At 48.3% G+C, this 19,989-nt stretch overlaps 1 protein-coding gene across 8 annotated transcripts in view; it reads left to right on the forward strand.

Moving 5' to 3' along the window:
- The first annotated feature begins 4,940 nt into the window (after nucleotides 1-4,940).
- LOC144772708 (uncharacterized) overlaps nucleotides 4,941-19,989 on the forward strand; it is a 1,708,106-nt gene continuing 1,693,057 nt past the window's right edge. For 6 of the 8 annotated variants that reach the window (XM_078657206.1, XM_078657207.1, XM_078657205.1 and 3 more), the window contains exon 1: nucleotides 4,944-5,078. In XM_078657206.1, the coding sequence (XP_078513332.1) occupies nucleotides 4,994-5,078 (85 nt within the window). In that variant the 5' untranslated portion in view covers nucleotides 4,944-4,993. Of the gene's footprint in view, nucleotides 5,079-19,989 lie in introns of all 8 variants that reach the window. The other 2 variants (XM_078657210.1, XM_078657211.1) reach the window with 1 other exon arrangement.

Consider the following 19,989-nt stretch of genomic DNA (forward strand, 5'->3'; position numbering starts at 1 on the left):
CAGGGAGACAGGCCCAACTGACCCCCTCACTCTGCCCGAAATGAGGGTATGCTCCCGCCGTGTGAGGAAATGTAAAGGCCAGGACCTACCATCTCTCTCACCTGCTACCATGTGCAACAAAACCCAGGGACGCAACGTCCATCCGAACAAGAACAAGCTCCCCAGACTAATAACTGCAACCATGAGGAGATCTACCGAGTTGACTAGCATGCCAAAGAGCAGCGCAGTGCATATGCTCCAAGGCACACTCTATGCCCCAAGGTGGAACAATTAATGCAAGAAGCAGTCCTGTAGAACAAACTTGCCTAAAAAAACGGCTCTCCCAATGAAGCCTATTGGTGTGTTCTTTCTGACCTACATGCATTTTTTGGCATGGGCAAGTGGGCTCTGGCCCGGGGCCCCTGCCAATCAGGGAGGCCCGTTGGTACGCCCATTCTGTTCTGCAGAGTCTGCAGAGTATGTCCTCAAATCATATAATTAGGGTATCTATTCCTTTCATATACTCAATGTGAGTTGCATGGGATATATTATAGACCGTTGCTGGAAATGTTGTGCTTGAATCAAAGCAACAACCATAAGCACGTTGCTTTTAGTCGAAACAGGAGTGCAAAATTGCGAGATGGGAGTGTGTAGCCAAGAATATATGCGATGGTGTTAGTGACCTGCTGCTGTTATCAGATTGAAAGCATCGTATCTCTAAATAATTAATGTAAGCACACATATATGCGTTTGTACCAGTGTGCCTGTTCACCGACAGGAGAGCGAATAAATTGCTGACACTGGATCATAAATTCAAAGCTGTTTCGCACCGGGGCCCCCAAAACATGTCTGGCCCAGGGGCCCCTCAACTCTTAAGCTGTCCCTGTTCTGACCTTAGCGCTAAAGTTGTGATATGACTGCCGTGAAACCACATAATTTGTGATCCTCAACCCTGGAAAACAGCGCGCAATTAATCTATAAAAAGAAATGTTACCACGAAGGAACAGTGGAGCAGCGCCAACATTGGCGTGCCAATTCACGGCGGAATGTTACATGGGCCGAACTAACATCCGAACCGGCCAACGCTATGTCCTGACCTGGCCCCATCAGGACCCCTCCATCCCCAAATAAAACAGGTTTAACCCGTGCGACAAACCCAAACGAATGTGGCAAGTAATGAATAGAGGGAGGTCACTGAACATGAACCCTAGCGATAGAAAAGGAAGGCTGGGACAAAGTATAAGCAGTTTACAATAAAGCGTTGTGTTCCTAAGCGTGCGAACCGAGGATGCCGCATACAGTCTGGCAATGATATATGCAGCCCTGCCAACTCTTAGTTACCTCTTGTCTCTCGTTGCTACAAGAGTCACTTCTGCCTCGTGTCATTTAGCGTATGCTTTGTAACTTGTACACTTTCCTAAATTCCCCGCCGCGCGTGCCATTCCAACCTGTTATATAGCGCTCTGAAAACCTCCGTGAGGAACCGCTCAACGCAATTGCATGGACGATAATGAAAGCCGGGAAATGGATGGCCAACACGCGCCAAAATTACTGACAATCAAGCCACTGCACTACCATGCTTGGTAGGCGCTACATAATAACACGCGTATTTGGAAAGCACTCTTCACACAGAGATCTCTAGGCACTGGTAACAGATGTTCATTGTTACCCAGCTCTTGGTACTCATTTTATCGACCTCCGATGGATGATGGCTGAGTGTACCCACCGGTATTCGAGCGTGTGACCAATAGGGACGAACACATGACCCTGCAAAGGACGCCTGAATCCACTGTGCCACAATACCCGGTTATAATAGTAGACCACCGCAAAGACAAGGCAAACGGCCGACGTGCGAGAAGGGGCCCGGCAAGCAAGGAAATTAGGAAATAAAGCATTACCGTTGTAGGGGGAAAATGTCAAGCAGACTTAAAGCCTGATCACCACCCCATCGAACCACCGATGCTGCACAAGGTACGGGTGGGATGACCATACTAATCCCACTCGACCGAGTGTCTACTGTACCCAAAACAACACTTGGGCGCCACATGTCCGATGCTGTAGCATAGCTTTCCCCTACAAACGGCCCAGGACGGGGGGCCGCAGCCCGGCCTTCCGAGGGCCGAAGGCACCGTACACACCCCGAGACCGGACCCCGGCTGCCGCCACCTCAGCGTACATCGATACTACCCCTTGCCGGCCCACCCCAATGGTAACCGAGAAGACCACCCGGAGGGGGGGGGAGGGGGCGACGGAAGCCACAGCATGGTGAGACCTCAATGGGGCCACCACCCTCGACCGCTCGCTACCGAGGCAGATGAGAGAAGCCCCCGACCCGCCCGCTCACCTGGTCCCGCATTCCACCCCCCACTGCCACAGAAGGCCAACCAGGAACAGCACGGAGGAACTGGATCCACACATTCGGCCTGGGTGAGGGGGCACCGGGAAGCCAACACACTGTCCCCCAATACAGTTCTCCCTGCTTGGGCTTGCCTAGTATGGGGTACAGTAGTACAGCAGTGCCTTCTTGTGGCCTATTCCCCCAACGTAGAGCCACTACAGAGTACACTGCCCCTCCCGACAAATGCTGGGACATACCAACCACCAGAAGCCGAAAACAATATTTATTTATATAAGCATTTTAAATGGCGCGGACCTAACCCGCAGCCGTCAAAGCGCTACACAAAAGAAACAGTACAGATACCTGAGAGAAACGTTACACATGGACAGGGCTCAGACACATGGAAAGAGCAACAGGCATCGGGCCTAGTGGCGGACACCACGCCACGACGTTAGCGAATCTGTACAGCGCCACGGGCCTCGCTATCCTATAGTCTAATGATACTATACACCATAGTAATACTGACACCAGTAGCATAATTGCTCACTTAATAGGCTTACAAATCGCGCTGCAAATACATAACAAATTGCAAAGACACTCATTTAGTGCAAAATAATATTGGAGCTGCTGAATGACCACGCCTCATCACTCATGAGGATGTAACACATGGCACCAGCATAGGATAGCTTCTAGTGAGCACATTACTAGAAAACTATACACGTGGGGACAAGAGCAGGGGATACCATTAAATTGTCTGCCGATCCAGAAACTGCGCCAAGACCAGGACTAAGCCCCTCGGGGCCCCTTATGCGATTACTGTACGTCACCTACTTAATTTAAGTTCTACCTTGCAACACTTCAGACGGACTATACAAGACCTATGTTCGAGCGTCAACGGTGAACATTTGCAATAATCCCCCGCAAGCACAGCATAAACAATATGAACCCTATTCAAGCACTTGGCTGACTCACCCACATTGCACAGATGAGCAACACGAGGGGAGGCAGGACGACAACGTAGCAGAATGACCATCAAAGGTTTTATACATGAAATATCTATATATATACAATGTGCACGGTAATACCCCACAGCGTACAAGCATATCCTGACTAATCACAAGGCTTTCCGACTTCCATACTGAAGGCCTAAGTAGCAGCGACCCGGGAAGACAGGGCCGCGGGGCTAGGAAAGAAGTAGAATCGGCAGACCATAACATTTGCAATAAATGGAAAACTCGATCTTCAAATCGTGATCGTACTTGAAACATGGTGGCATGCAGCTCGGAGGGGCCACCCGGCCAGCAGATCCACCCGCCCCCGCCATACACCCCCGGGGGGGCACGAGGAGCAATGCGAACAAACCTGCCAAAATTCTGCCCTCAGGGCCCAGGCCAAGACATTCGGGGGCGCACAACCAGTCCCAGGATTAGGCACAGTGTAACGCCCCACGCGCCTGCACTCTCGTAGGGGGACCCGCAGAGGAGCACATGGACGCCGCACCAGAGATGGGGGGTGCGTGTGGAGGAGGCCGGGAATGCCCCGCCCCGCACCACTTAAACAGATCAGGGACACGTCTAAAAGAACAACCGCAGCCGCTCCTCTGCACGACCACCTAGGCCACCAAAACGAGGACGACAAGAGTGACCCTACCCCACTCACCAAGGAAACGAGAAGGACCGGGAACATGACGTCTCACAACCACAGCAGCTCCCCCGCACGACTACCTAGGCCGGAAACGACGAGAGAAAGAGTGTCCCGACGCTGTCGCCCGACGTCCGGAGCGGCAAAGAGGCCTCCACAAAGGTGCACTGGGGTCATATGCTCCTCCTAGACGCCCCGGACGTGCGTCAGCGACCCGCCTACCTCCTACTGGGCCATACCTGCCCAGGCGAGGAGTGGCTGGCCACAAGGTGGGCGGGGGCAGCCCTCCGTGACTAGGAGCCCGCCCTCCTGATGGCCACTGCGTGGCCTCGGGCAAGCGCATGTACTCTATGTATTGTCAACAAAAGAAATTTTAAAATTTAAATTATTATCCAGGTAAGTAAGTGGTACTGTTTGTTCATCCTCGGCAGAATAAAACGTGCGGAGTTTGCTTTGCTGGGATCTGCACCTCTGATCTGCAACTTGCAAACAGATCTCCACAGCTAAAGCTAAGTCCACTAAGCTAGCTTACTGACTGCCATCATGCCTGTTCATGTTACTTCCTCTTCGTGGAGTTTATAAAAATGTGTGCCTCGAGTTGACGTTCCATTCATCTCCCCCTCCTCCGTGTGTAATATTCTGCCACTCCCCCACCGCCTCAGTATGGCAATGCCCCCATTCCTCCAAATAGTGACGTAACGACTATACACAACGAGGTCCCTCGGGTGCAAAAGGAACTGCCAGTGACGCCTGCTACTAAAGGTGCGTCCCCAGATCAGAAAGGAGCCCTTACAGCAAGATAAGGAAGAGAACCTACGATACCTATGCATGACTGGGTGTTTCGTGTTCAACAGATGGGAAATATTTGTTGGCAGAGTGTGCCCATCTTTGACATAACCTCCGTATTAATTACAATTAGGTAGACTTGCACAAGCCCTACGCACGTCCGGTAGCGCCGGACGTGACGTCATTACTCTGCAAGCAAGCACCAACGGAAAACCGTGTTGTTTGCAATGGTATTTCAAAAGGTGTAATATGGCGCGCGCCTTCATTCTTTTATCTAAAAGGCTTTGGGCGCCTACATGTGCAAGCAGGAAAAAGATTGATTCCGGCATTTTAGGTAAGGAAGGGCACGTGGGACCGGTTTAGAGCAAATTGGATTCTGGATTATTCATGTGCTTACTCGCCCGTTTTTTTCTCATCTCTGTGCCCACATAAGTAGCCTATACAATCAAAGCTTATGACTACAAAAATCCAGTTACTAAATATTGAAAAGTGTGGTAAGGAGTCAAGATGTTCTTTTGAGCAGGTCTCTACACTCCGACTCGGCCCACCGACATTAGTGGCCCTACAGATGCTAGCTAGCTCCTGGAAGGGTGTATTGCTGCTGCTGCACACGTGGTGACCCACTGCTAGAGCGTCGCAGCGCTCACAGGGGCTCAAGACTCGATAAGGCCACTGCGGCAAGATGGTGACCGCAACCGTCGTGTGCTAGCCTGGGCCATGAGAGTGCCACCTCCTGATGCTTGCTGTGTGTGCTGCATACTTTCGATGCGTAACTGCACATCATGTAGTGCAGGGCCGGCGCTAGGCATAGGCAGCGTGGGCAGCTGCCCAGAGCCTCGCTCTCAGCCCACCAGCATGGGGCCACGCACTGGTGATGTGTCCTGTCGGTTCCCTGGAGATCCATTTCAAAGAAAGGTGTCTCCTTTCTTTGAAATGGAGGGGCCCCCCTCCCCGGGCCTCTCAGGGATGGTATCTGGATACATAAGGGAGGGAGATGCTCCTTTCAATTGAGAGGAGACCCATTCACAGACACTGTGGGAGGCCCATTGTCCATCATTTTGGCGCCCCCATAGTTGTAACTTTTAGCCCACAAGCAATTCTCACACCTATCGGACTGAAGGTGTGAGAAATGCTTGTGAGCTCAAAGTTAAAACTGTGGGGGCGAGAAAATGCTGGACAATAGGCCTCCCACAGTGTCTGTGAATGGTCTCCTTGCAAGGGGCCAATTATCTACATTAGAGGGGCCTTGCACATACCCTTTTAGCCCAGGGCCTCGCAAATTCTAGAACCGGCCCTGATGTAGTGAGTCTACCAAGGAGGCATAAACATGGGGTGGCACACAGAGGCCCTTGCATGGAATGGAGCTGAGACTGCTCTAATGACTAGCTGGATTACAATAAGGCCCACCACTTGGATGAACTACTTCACGCGCCTTGAGACCACTGTCCCGCAGGATGGCGTGATGCAGTTTTAAGTATAGTCCCAATACCTATGGTGCGCATAGTTGCTTTAAAAGTTCCTATGAGGGTCGTCGAGTCATTGTATATACTGTGCATGTTTTATCTCCCACAATTTTCCACCATCACCTACAAGACATGTTAAGAGGACCTCGCAAGCACTAGACAAAAATGTTTCCCACATAGGGTCAAAAGAAACAGAATACACAAACTACCCACCCAGCCCGCTGTAGCATTGTACCCAAGTAAACAGGCGCTTCAGCGCCCCATATAAGTGTAGTAAGTGCTATATAAAAGGTACAATACAGAATGCCTCGACCCACGCCACAGAACCGACACTGAAGCTAAATAATTAAAGTGCAGCATCTCCAAGTTCATAACTTATATTTGCAGATCCTCCTTTGACAATCAGGAACCTGAACATGGAATCCAAAAGCACTGCCACGAGAGTTGCTTATTTGTACTGTACGGTTATACAAACTCGACCCTATTATACAAAAGTATGCTTGCATGCGGATGAACACTAACATTGTGTTTTATTTGTGCTTTAGGTCTGGCAAGAGATACCTAGTTAACCTATGGTAGCATTCAAGTGTTCTCAGCAAATATCGTTTAACTGATGAGTTAAAAAGAATATTAAAGTATGCACACCAGAACATCTTGAAAATCCAGAAGGCTTTGGATTTCATTTCATTGGTCATAATAACCCCCCCCCCCCAATCTCCAAACAATTATGGATCACATTTTTCTGTAACTAAATATAATATTCTATCCACCAACAACACAGGAATAGCGTATTTTGTTTTAACATTAGAAAATGAAACATTTTTTTTTCCTAAACACGATAAACTAGGATAAATGTTCACATTTGGTGTTTAATATGATTTCTGTGTTTGCTGAGGGAATACAATATAGGTTTTCGATTTTGTATACGGAATTATGGAGGTTTTTAATCCATGCTTAGGCAGTGCTCTATTTACACCCAAATATTTTAATTTTAGTAAAGGAAACAATCGGCTGCGCAGCAAAAATAACACCTCAAAGCAAAAAGGGAATTGGTAGCAAATTATATTTAACAAATGTAGAAAGTAGACAGGAGTGGGTGTAGGACTTGCTTGCAAAAAATGCCCATCTCGGAGGTAACAACCCACTAAAATGTAATCTAAATAAATGCACTTGTAATCAAAGTGTTCAAAATTCGAATTGTCTGGAATTCTAAATCTACTGTAAAATGTTACTGTAAAAGAGTTGCTGCAAGGTTTTTTCTTAATATCGAGGGCCAGATGTACTAAGCATAAGGTTGGTATGGGCTTGGGTTCCTGGAGTTTAGGATTCAGGGCATGTGTTTGTTTAGTGCATATTGGAGTTGGCATGGATTGGCTGCGATTTGGTGTGTTTTCGTGCATTTTTGGCTGGATGTGCGTTGTTTTTAAATGCGCGAGTGGGCTGTTTGGTGTAAAAGTCGTACCCGTTCCAGTGATATGAACCAGGTGCAGCATGGTAAGAATGTTGGGAACAGGTGAGATTTGTGTCCCTCTAAGTTTCAGGAAGATCAGTCAAGTGGGAATGGTAGAAAAGAAATTGTTTTACAAGAGCTGGTGCCCAATGTTATCCAATGTAATAGTAACAAGCAATGGTAAATGCATTAGGTTTCGACCATGTGATTAATAAAAAGCTGTTTTTTGTTGTACGCTGTAGCTTGCTGAGTAGTTGTAAAATATAAGTTATAGAAAATCTGTTAAAGTGTTATGGCTTGTTTATGCACAAAAGGCGATGTATTGTGCTATTACTAGTGGTATAGTAAGAGCAATATTTTGAAAAATGAAAGAGGTAAATAATAGAATAAATTGATGTAATAGCAATGTGTTTCTAGGAGTTCTGACAACGTTTGGTCCCGGTGCCACTGCACCTCCAGCACAATTTCAATCACAGCCCCAGTGCTTGTCAGATAAGTGCACTTGTGACTATCTGTTTAGTAGTAATATTTAGCAGTATTCTGCGTTTATCGGGGTCCTTGGAGCTTTTGGCCCCGGTGCCACTCCACCTGCCGCACCATTCAAATCAATCCCCTTTTATCTGCAATGTAACTGCCTTTATAGTTGTAAAATATAGCAATATTACGTGTTAGAGGCGTTCTGACAAATTTTGGGCCCTGTGCTACTGCATCTGCTGCACCATTCAAATCCTGACCCTGTTGTCTGCAAGGTGAGTGCACTTGTGACTGCCTGTTTAGTAGTAAAATATAGCAATATTAGGTGTTCAGTGTTGTCCCTAGATCTTTTGGTTCTGATGCTACTGCACCTGCTGCACCATTCAAATCATGACCCTATTGTGTGATCGATAAATGCATTTGTAACTGTCTTTTTTAGTAGTAAAATTTAGCAGTGATCTGGGTTTGGTGGGGTTCCTACATCTTTTGACCCCGGTGCTACTGCACCTTCTGCTCCTTTAAAATAAAGTCCCTGTTAACTGCAAGGTAACTTCAATTTTGACTGCTTGTTCAATAGTCAAATATAGCAATATTTGGTGTTAATAGGAGTTATGACAACTTTTGAGACCGGTGCTACTGCACCTGCTGCACCATTCAAATCATGACCCTGTTGTCTGCAAGGTAACTGCACTTGTGGCTGCCTGTTTAGTAGTAAAATATAGCATAGCTCTTGTACATTAACTTTATCTTTAACGTGCAATGTTTATTACAACATTTAGAATTTGATCACAATGACCAAATAGGTTATGTTGAAAAAATCAATCTGATAATGACTATAACGTGAAAAAGAAAGGTACTGAGGCATGAATAGGGAAGGCCACAAATGTTCTAAGGCTAAACCATCTGCTTTACACAATTAAGTAATAACAGGCATTTGCAATGCAAACGGTCTCGGCTTTGGGACCTTATTTGTATTGAGCTATGCAGTACCTTATGTGCTGTCTGCCCCCAATTGTGCTTTTGAAAGTTAAGTATATGATAAAAAGGAAACGTGTGACCTACCAAAGGGTCTGGTAACCCCATTAGACAAAGCTCTTAAGGACAAGCAATACCTTAATTCTGATTAAATATAAGAGACAAATTGAGAGGGATGACCAGAAAGTGACTCCCTAGATACGCAGAGGTCAGACGGGTCTGTCCTGGAGTTTTATTTAGAGTAAAAAAAAAAAAGCTTGTTACTTAAACAGGCGCACTCTGGTAATTACAGAGCCTGGCAATTTGGGGATTGGCTGTAGGCTGCCAAGGGGAAAGGCAAGCTGGCAGCTCTAGGGAGTCAGCCAGCGACTGGTAATTAGGCGCAGGAAAAAGGGCTCTATTATCTTACGTTACATACAGGTGCATCAAATTCCATGCATTGAATAATAATTAAGGCGAAACGGTGTGTGGCACCATTTCGATAGTATCACATAAACCCCATTGGAAAATGCACTATACTATTTAAAGGCAGGTACTGTGTATGCTGGATGCATGTACTTAAGCATGGAGCAGGTTGTGGCTGTTGGGTCCTTTGGAGTCTCTCTTTGGGGCAGCAGCATTGTTACATCGCATCTTGCACCCTCCATGAGAGCATGTGTGGTGTTCGGGCAGTGCTCACTGCAGGGTAAGCTTTATCTGTCTGCACGGGAATGTCTTAAACAGTGAGGGGATGGGGAAGATTCAGGGGTAAGAGTGGGTCTGGCTAGCAGGATGTGTACGAGGCGGGGTAGAGCAGCCCTCGGTTACCCTGAAGTGAGCTGTCCGCAAGTTGGAAAGAAAAGTGTCCCAGAGGTGAAGGGGGTGCCCTTTTGAGAGGTGGGAGACTGGATACGTGCCCCCGGGAGTAGGCAAGGTGTTCCTGAGTGGGAGGAAGATGCCCCTGAACAGAAAAGAAGATTCCCCTGAGATGAGGGAGAGACAGGAGATTGAATGGATAAGCAGTTCATTTTTTACGGGGCATGACGGAATAACTGACAGTTGTTGTGACCTGGTGTTCTAAAATGGGACTATTTTTTCGGAGTTGGCAGTTGATAGAAACGTACTTTGTGAAGGTAGTGAATGCACTCCATACTTAGTAATGTTCAGGACAAATTAATCCATATTTCTTGATGTCGCCTGCTCCTTGATTTAGTGCCTTGCCCAGGTGACACAATAGAATCCGTTTTGCTGGGGCGACTTTTTTCGCCCCGCAACAAAGGCACTGCTTAAGTGAGAGCTTCTTGCTCTTCTTGTTTCAATCCTCATTTTACTCGAATTTCTCAATATGTAAACTACCACTTTCTCAATCTTTTCGTTTTAATCCACTTGCTTCCACACGCTCAAGATTATGCCATTTTTCAAAGTTTCTCATGTTTTTGCTGTGCCCATCCAGACCTCGATTCAAAAACACGTGCTGACGCATGTATTAATCCAGAAGCAGTGTTTATTAAAAACCCAATGCATTTCGGGCCTCTGGGGCCCTTCGTCAGGGGTCACTACAAGAAACAATAAAACATGTATTTGTAATTACATTTCATCAGTATGTGTATATCATCTGTTACAACATTTAATCAACAGCATAACCCGCTCCCCTTATCCCTGGTGTCAACGTTATGTGCTAAAAAATATGGCATTTAACTTCATGTGTAATTCATCTTTCCCCTTGTGTATACAAGCAGAAAACCTCTGGCGCCTAATATTTTAAACAACACATACTGATGAAATGTAATTACAAATACATGTTTTATTGTTTCTAGTAGTGGTACGAAAGATTGGCAGGTACAGGGTTAGAGCATGTATCAGGTCCCCGGAAGCTTGTTTCCTTCCCAGTGTAAGAATTGGCTTTTGTAGTCTGGTCTGCCCTGTTCCCATGATGCACTGGGCCAGGGACAGACTAATTTGCATACAGCCAGGTTCTGAAACTGGGATGGTGCAATGAGCTAAAAAACGGTGTTGGATCTAGCCCTGATCTCTTGACTGGGTGAGAGTATTCTGCTTAATTCAGAGACTCTGTCCATCACCACTCCTTGTTGTAAATATTTTTGTCCACCCTAAGCGTGGAAGGGTATACTCAGATGTGAGTCCCTTGCTCATTGCACCATCAGGATTCAAGCAAGCCGGGCCGAAGACGGCTGAAATGCCAGAAACCGGTCCCCGGAAGCTTGTTTCCTTCCCAGTGTAAGAATTGGCTTTTGTAGTCTGGTCTGCCCTGTTCCCATGATGCACTGGGCCAGGGACAGACTAATTTGCATACAGCCAGGTTCTGAAACTGGGATGGTGCAATGAGCTAAAAAACGGTGTTGGATCTAGCCCTGATCTCTTGACTGGGTGAGAGTATTCTGCTTAATTCAGAGACTCTGTCCATCACCACCCCTTGTTGTAAATATATATATATATTTTTTCACAGGGTTAGAGCATGTATCATCCCTGAGCAAATTCTGTTTTTAAATGACACTGTTCAACAGACGTCTTGCCTTGGGTTAGCCAAGATCAAAGATATGACAAATCCGTCCATACCAACACCTGAGAGTGATGACACTTCCCTCCCTTTCCGAGACCAGGTGTGACTCCCGCCCAGCTTTATACATTCTACAAGGCGATGCATGCCATCTTTGGGCGGGCGAGATCCGCCGCAGGCCCTCGTTGGACCTAAGCTGGGATCCGGATCAGCGCCGGTTGACCTCTTTACGCCTCCACCAGTGCCCTTTCCTCCGGCACCATTACCGCATTCGACGACGGAGATCCTTTAGCTGATTAGGTAGAATCTGAACAGGACTGGAGAGAGGAACCCGGGGATGACAGTGGTCTGGAGACCTCACTTGACCATGGCATGTTGTCTCCTTCTACCATGGCTACGGAGGAGGGAACTTCGTACGCAGTGGTGTTGCGTAGGGCAGCCCAGGCTCTCAACCTCGAACTCCCTACCGTGGCAGTCAGGATTAACCTCCTGACAGAGGTACTTCAGCCGGCGGCGAGCTCTTTGGAGCCTCAGCTTCCATTCAAGTAGGCCCAACACTAGTGCTCCCGTCAATAGGATGATTGCCCGACACCACCGCCCAGCCCCAGGCAACCCCACTTTCCTTTCCCAACACCCCACCCCTGAGAGCTTGGTGGTCCAAGCCTCTACTTCCAAAAGCGCTTTTCCTACCGCCCGCCGGAAAGGGAATCCAAGAAGCTGGATCATCTTGGAAAGATTTTCTCTTCCTCCAACTTGGGACTGTGGTCGGTAAACACTGCATGTCTATTGGGCCGATAGTCCCACTCTGTGTGGGACTCGGTTGCGCAGGTGCTGCCTCAGTTTTCGGTGGAGGCATGGACAGTGCTCTCCCAGGCTGTTGCTGCTGGGAGGGATGCTGCCAAGTTTGCCATCTGTTGTGGACTGGATTCTGCCGACTCTCTGGGTAGAACGATTTCTACGTTAGTAGCTCTTAGACACTACACCTGGATGAGATCCACAGGCTTTTCCGGGGATGTCCAGAATACGCTCATGGACATGCCCTTTGATGGCTGTCGCCTTTTCAGCGACATAGCGGACAACGCTTTAGAGCACATCAAGGACTCATGAGCCACGGCCAAGTCCTTGGTTCTGTCCAGCCGCCCCGCACATGCCGCTTTTTGCCACTTTTGTGGCTACGGAAGGGGTGCCTGCTATGTCCCAACCGGGGCCACAGGCCGCAGCAAGTTACCCAACCATCGCACTGCTGGGGATGTGGGAACAACTGTTGTGGTACCGGGGGCCAGGGGGTAGGCCATTTCCTCTCTGCAGCAGCCTCCAAACCTACCTAGTCAGACATTTCGAGCACATCAAACACCAGTGGGCGTCAGGACTCACCATCACCTCCCTCACTGGTGCACCATCACGTTGAACAGGTGGGTTTTACAGATAGTCCAAAGGGGCTACTCCCTCCCCACAAGTCATGCCACCGCAATACCACTGCATGTCAGAGGATCACTTGGCCTTTCTCCAGAAGGAAGTTATGCCAAGGGAGCCTTCGAGTGCGTTCCTATCCCAGAAGTAGGTCATGGTGGTTGTTCCCACTACTTTCTGGTTTCCAAGAAGGAGAAGGGCCTGCGTCCTATCTTGGTTCTCAGGAACACCAACCGCTTCATCGGGAAGGAAGTTCAAGATGTTGACGCTTGCTCAGGTCTTGTCTGCCCTTGACCCGCAAGAATGGATTGTAGCATTGGACTTGTAGGACGCCTATTTTCACATCCCTGTCCTGCCGGCCCACCAGGGTTACCTGTGGTTCACAGTAGGCCACGTGCATTTTCAGTTCATTATGCTCCCCTTTGGCCTTACCAGTGCCCCTCGGGTGTTCACGAAAGTGATGGCGGTGGTCGCAGTTCATCAGCGCAGATCAGGGGTTTCAGTCTTCCCCTATCTCAACGACTGGTTTTTGAAGGTAGGCTCGCCCCAGGCAGTCATCTCCCACCTCCATACTAAGGCCGACCTCCTGCATTCGCTTGGGTTCTCCATCAATGTGCTGAAGTCACACCTGATTCCCTCTCCAAAGCTCCTCTTCATCGGAGCAGTTCCGGACACAACCAGTTTCAGGTCTATCCTCCCGAACAGTGAGTCCGGGATATTCAGGCTATGATTACAATCTTTCAGCCCTAATCCCGGGTTTCGATCAGACTGACCCTGTGGCTGCTGGGCCTCATGGTCTCCTGCATCCTGCTGGTAGATCATGCCAGGTGGCATATGCAGGCTCCACAGTGGGACCTGAAGTTCCAGTGGGCACAGCATCAGGGGAATCTGTCCGATTGCGTTCAGATCTCGGAAGGCACTGCTCGACAACTGCAGTGGTGGCTCACGATCCAGGATTCGGTCAACGGCAGATCCCTCTCCCTTTCCCAACCAGAAAACGCAGTGGTTGGGACGGAAGGCATCCATTCTGGGATGGGGCGGCCGCATGGGGTAGGCGGAGATCAGAGACCTCTGGTCTCTGGCGGAGTCCGGGCTCCATATCAACCTTTTGGAGCTCCGGGCGATCCGTCTTGCACTCAAGGCTTTCCTTCCCTCTGTCCGGGGAAGAGTAGTGAGGTGTTCAGGTACAACACCACCACCATGTGGTACTGTAGCAAACAGGGTGGGGTGGGATCGTGGACCCTATGTCAAGAGGCCCTCTGCCTCTGGACATGGGTGGAACATCAGGGCATATCCCTGGTGGTTCAACACCTGGCAGGTTGACTGAGCAGAAGGGCCGACTAACTCAGCCGCAGGTGCATGATGGATTATGAACGGCGTCTTCACTCGGAGGTGGTGCAAGGTCTCTTTCGACAGTGGGGAGTGCCTTGGTAAGATCTATTCGCCACCTAGGATAACGTGCAGTGTCAGCAATTCTGCACGTTGGAATTTCTAAGGCGCAACTCGCTAGGCGATGCTTTTCGTAGCAAGTGGATTTGCGGTCTGTTGTATGCCTTCCCGCCTATACCACTTTTGTGTGCTGAATAATATCAGACGTGACCAGGCCCAAGTCATTCTAGTGGTTCCGGATTGGGCACAAAGAGACTGGTATCCCAAGCTCCTCAACATGGCCATCGATCCTCTGACCCATCTGCCTCTGCGGGAGGATCTTCTGTCGCAGCAACAGGGAATGGTCCTCCATCCGAACCTGTCCAGCCTCCACCTCCTTGCGTGGAGATTGAGCAGCGGCAGTTTACGTCTTTCGACCTGCCTCCCGAAGTCTGTGAAGTCATTCTGGCAGCCAGGCATCCCTCCACTAAGACGGTATACGCCTGCAGGTAGAACACATTTGTGGCTTGGTGCACAGCAAAGGCTGTGAATCCCCTCTCTGCCCCTCTTTCTGAGGTTCTCTAGTTCCTTCTCTCTTTGGCCCAGCAGGGCTCTGCTCTGGGCACTATCAACGGCTATCTCTCGGCCAGATCTGCCTTCCTTTAGCTTCCAGCTCTGCCTACCCTTTTCAAGTCCCTGGTTGTAAATCGTTTCTTAAAGGGTATAACTCATCTCTTTCCTCCTGTTCCCTTCGTTATGCCTCAGTGGGACTTGAACCTGGTTTTAACCTATTTAATGCGCGCTCCCTTTGAGCCGCTTCACGATTGTCCTTTGAGGCTCCTCACTCTTAAAACTGCATTCCTGGTGGCCATCACTTCTTCCAGACGAGCGAGTGAGCTCCAGGCACTTTCTTCTAAGCCTCCTTTTCTGTCTGTGCATCCGGACAAAGTTGTTGTCAGTACTCGTCCATCCTTCTTGCCCAAAGTGGTTGCTGCCTTTCACATCGGGCAGATCATCACTTTGCCTCCGAATCATTGGAATGAGGAAGAGAGACTCTTTCCTTCTGGACCCAAAACTGGCTCTTTACTTTTACCTGGATCCCACCAAACAGTTCCGGGTGGATGACCAGCTCTTTTATGGATACATGTGTGCCAAGAAAAGTCAGGCCGTACACAAGCGGACTATCTCCCCATGGGTCGTCTTGTGTATCAAAACATGCTCTTCTCTTGCTAAGAAGGAACCTCCAGTGGGGCTATGCGCCCATTCCACCAGGGCAACGGCAGCCACTACTGCCTTGGGAAGAGGAGTTCCTCTAAATGACATCTGTCAGGCAGCTACATGGGCATCACAGCACACATTTACTAAAGACTACTGCCTTGACAGTCAAGTCCGGAGAGATGGCTTCTTTGGCCGTTCTGTGGTCTAGGACTTTCTGGTGTGATCTTGGTTCGCAGACCCACCACCGGGGTTGGTATTGCTGGGGTATCTATTCTAAGGTAAGGAATCTATAACTTATGCGTTTCTTTCAGATGAACAAGTTACTGACCTTCGGTAACGATATAGCTGTAAGAAACATTAGTTAGTTATAGATTCCTTACCACCCCACCCAACCTCCCCGTTCTGCGAACTGATTTATAGGGGCCTAGTTTTGTGCACCAGTGGTCAGTGTCTTGCATGGCTCTAAATTTCTGGGGGTGGAAAGTCGTGAGCAGAACTGAGGTCAGCGTGCGAGGGCTTAGTCTAAGTAGCTGCTGCAATGTCATCCCGGCGTCACAACGCCAATGACTGACGCTGAACCGACCGATGCCACCTTCTGACACGCAGAGGTACTGCTGACGAAAAAACTTTCTGGATCCAGTCTGACGCCCGGGGGTAATTCTAAGATAAGGAATCTATAACTAACGAATGTTTCTTACGGATATATTGTTACCGAAGGTAAGTAATTTGTTCATCAAAACCTTAGTAAGGTAGTGGCGCTCTGCCTGCTGGAACACCTGCTGCATCTAGTGCATAGGTTCCAAAATGTTTTTAGCCTTGATAGATCCACCATATTTAATTGTCGGAGGCTAAATAGGGTTCTGGAGCTGGCCTGGACAAAGTAGCCCCACATAGCCTGGCTAATGCTTGACTTACAGAAAGAATTCCATACTGTTGATTGGGAGTATACGTTTGCCACTCGGTCAAAACTCGGCATTGCTTGCACTTGCAACAAGACATGGCTTTTTTCTACCGAGCTGACTGCATTTCACCCTCTTTTATAGTGAGCAGGGGCTCTCATCAGGGCTTTCCCTTTTCCTCATTGCTCTTTGCCCAGGCAATGGGCTATTGGCCCAGCAGCATTGTCAGGGGTGGAAAGCATGAGGAGCTCCACTAGGTGATGAGGCATTGATGCAGACAACATGCTGCTCTATATTCATTGCATCTGCAGGGAAATTCCAGATATTACCATGATACTTGTGGATTTCCAGAGTGGGCCAAGTTTGGGTGTTAACTGGGACAAATCTTGTGTTTATTTCCCTCTGTGCGGATTATCCTCCACAAGAGGTTATGATGGGAGAGCAGAGGGTGATGTGGGAGGTTCAGGTATTTTTGTACTTAGAGATCTGTAAATTTCATGATGCAAATGATCTCATTGTGGAAATCTGACCAGGGCCATATCCACCTTACATCCATAGAAGGCTTTTTGGAGCACTCTCCCAATTACAGTCCAAGGATGTATATCACTTTCCAAGATTGTAATGCTCCCGGCATCTTGTGTTTTTTTCCATCACCTAGCGGTGGCTGTGCCTTGGACTACCTCCAGGGAATTGAATACAATGCAGGGAGAGTTCATCTGAAATAGAGGCAGGAGAAGGGTGGCTCTGCAGAGGCTGCAGCTGCCGGCAGGAAAGGATGTCCTGGATGTGCTGCTTTTTTAAAAATGTTACGTGGCAGCATCGCAGCAATGGCCAGTGTGATGGTTGGCAATTTGTATGAAGTGTACAGGTTCCCAACATGCAAGGCAAAGGAAATGTCGGGATAGATGTTGCTACCTGGAACGCAGCTCCCCTGTGAAGCTGACAGCCTGTTAAACATGGGTTATTGAGCTATGATAAGAGCATGCGGCTACTGACGAAGATGATCCCGTACTCTCCATCTGTTAGTCTGCACATCATCCCACTGTTCCAAACAAACATTGTGAGGGAAGACCTCATGGCATGGAGAGACACGGGATTGACCTCAGTGGGGGACCTATTCAGGGTGTGGTAGCTCACACCCTTTGGCCAGTTGCAGGAAGATCATGACATTCTGGTTACCCATTTCTTGGCACATGAAACACTAATAGCGTAGATGAGTTGCCTGTGGAGGGTCACAGACACTGAACTGGAACATCTCCCAAAATCCCACGCCCTGCACGTCATGGGTGAAGTTGGGAAGCTGGTGACCTTGTTTGTTAATGCCTTGGCGACTGACCCTCTTTCGCCCGTTTACCGGATATGTGACCCTGAAATGGGACGAGACCTAATACCCAAGGTAGGAATGCACTATGCGCTTCCCATGTAAAGTATTTCGTAATGTCAGACTCCAGTACATTCAATTCAACATCCCCTCTCTGCCCACGATTTCATGCACCTATTTAGGATTTGAAAAACATGCTCTGGGCATGGCTGATTCAAAGAACCTGTGGTCCAGAGCAACATATGTACTTATACAGCAGTGACAGTTTGTGTCAACCCCCTTCCATTGGAGGGGATGCTACTAGGGATATTCAGGCAGATGAGGGCTCAAAATGTATCCAATCTAATTATATATTTGCCAATGCTCATGGCACCCCTGGCCCCTTCCATGCCTTGAAAGGCCACTGCACCCCCAACACTACAACAGTTGGGCTCAGCGACTCACACATGTTGTAAGGCTGAGGCAATTGCACTGCATAGGGAGGAAGTCATGCACCCCCACAGGGGTTCATTTGCTAACCTGTATGACAACTTGTTACAGGAATAACAGGATACACAGGATGAGCCACTGCATGGGTGAAGGGCTATGAAGCCCAAGACTCACAGACACGTGGTCCTTGACCTGTCAGAGTTGGTCCTGCCATGGCTAGATGAAGCTGCTGCTCTGTCATGTGAGGCATACTGGCTGCCTGACATCTCCTTCGATCAAGGGGAGTTGGGTCTTAAAATCCACGCAGGCTAAAATAGGAACTGTTAACAATGACTGTTGTCCTAGAGGCCAGTGTCTGAACCCCCATGTCTGGACTGTGAGAATTTTGGGAAAATGCCCAGGACCCCTCTGTGATCGGCTATCTTGTTATGGTTATCGTGTTTTTGTAGTTGATCCTTATTGAATCATATGCTCCTGTTGTGGTATACTTGATTCAGTGATGAATGTTTGTTATGCACGGCCAACTGGATCTGCATTTTCAGCTTAATGAAAGATGATTTACATCCCTACAAATTTGTTCCCAAAAAGTGATTGTGAGATGAAAGAAAGAGACTGGATTTGATGTTGAAATGTCTTGGAACTTGTGTGCAGCAAATAGATTGTCCCATATGCCACCTAATGCAATTCCCTGTGTTGATTTTCTATGTGAAAAATTGTCTTAGTTTTGAGATGTGTGTATTCCTTTCCAAAGGTTTTGGATCATGACCCATCCTTTGTGCTTGCAGAATTCACGCCTGCTCTGTGTGGTCTCTTTTTACTCTAGACCTTTTTTTTTTAGAAATGTAGCTTCAAGTGGGGCATTTTGAGAGCATGTCCTGACTGGGCAGGTAGGGATCATTGATCATACCTTGTTGGCTGGTCTCAGTAAACAGTGGTGGTGGAATACCACAGGTCCACCAGGGACATGTAAATCTGGCCTGACAATGCACAAGATAGTTGTGGCCCAATGTATTGGAGTAAGGTCTGCATGCAAGCAGACCTGGGTGCATGATAGGGATTGTATGGAAGGGAGTCAGATGTCTCAGGCCTGCTTTTGAAATGTGCCAGATCCTTCAAAGTTGTTTTTATTACAGACACATACAACTTCCCATGCTTGTGGGGCTCCATATACTGACCTGGCTACCTGCCCTTCTGTGAGGCTGAGATGATGAAGAGCGGAGGCTGTGGTGGATGCCTGCTCCAACACTACTAATCCAACACTACTAAACCCACCTGGACACAGGGTCTGAGACTGCACAATATGGCTGATGGGGGAGTGGCAGGCCAGGCTGGTCTATGTTAGTCAGTTTATTGTTCTGAATCCTGTATTGATCTGTCAACAATTAGTGCATCAGTTTAAGAAAGTTGTAAGATTAAAAACGACCTAGGTCTAGCTTTTTGATCCAATTGGATGGATGTATCAATCAATCAATTTGTAAAGCGTGCTACTCACCCGTGAGGGTCTCAAGGCACACGAACCTATCCGCTCTCTTCCTCCTTGCGAAGAGTTTGAGTGGTGACAGTTGACAGCCTTGAACCTTCATCCCAAAGTCTGCAATGGAACCTAGGCAGCCAGGTTTCTCTCCACCAAGATGGTATAAGCCTGCCATTGGGGAAAAGTGGTGGCATGATGTACAGAAAGGCAAATTGATCCTATTTCTGCTCCCTTTTCTCAGGTTCTACTTTTCATTCCTTCTCTTGC

The sequence above is a fragment of the Lissotriton helveticus genome, chromosome 8 (assembly GCF_964261635.1).
Source record: "Lissotriton helveticus chromosome 8, aLisHel1.1, whole genome shotgun sequence".
NCBI classification, from domain to species: domain Eukaryota; kingdom Metazoa; phylum Chordata; class Amphibia; order Caudata; family Salamandridae; genus Lissotriton; species Lissotriton helveticus.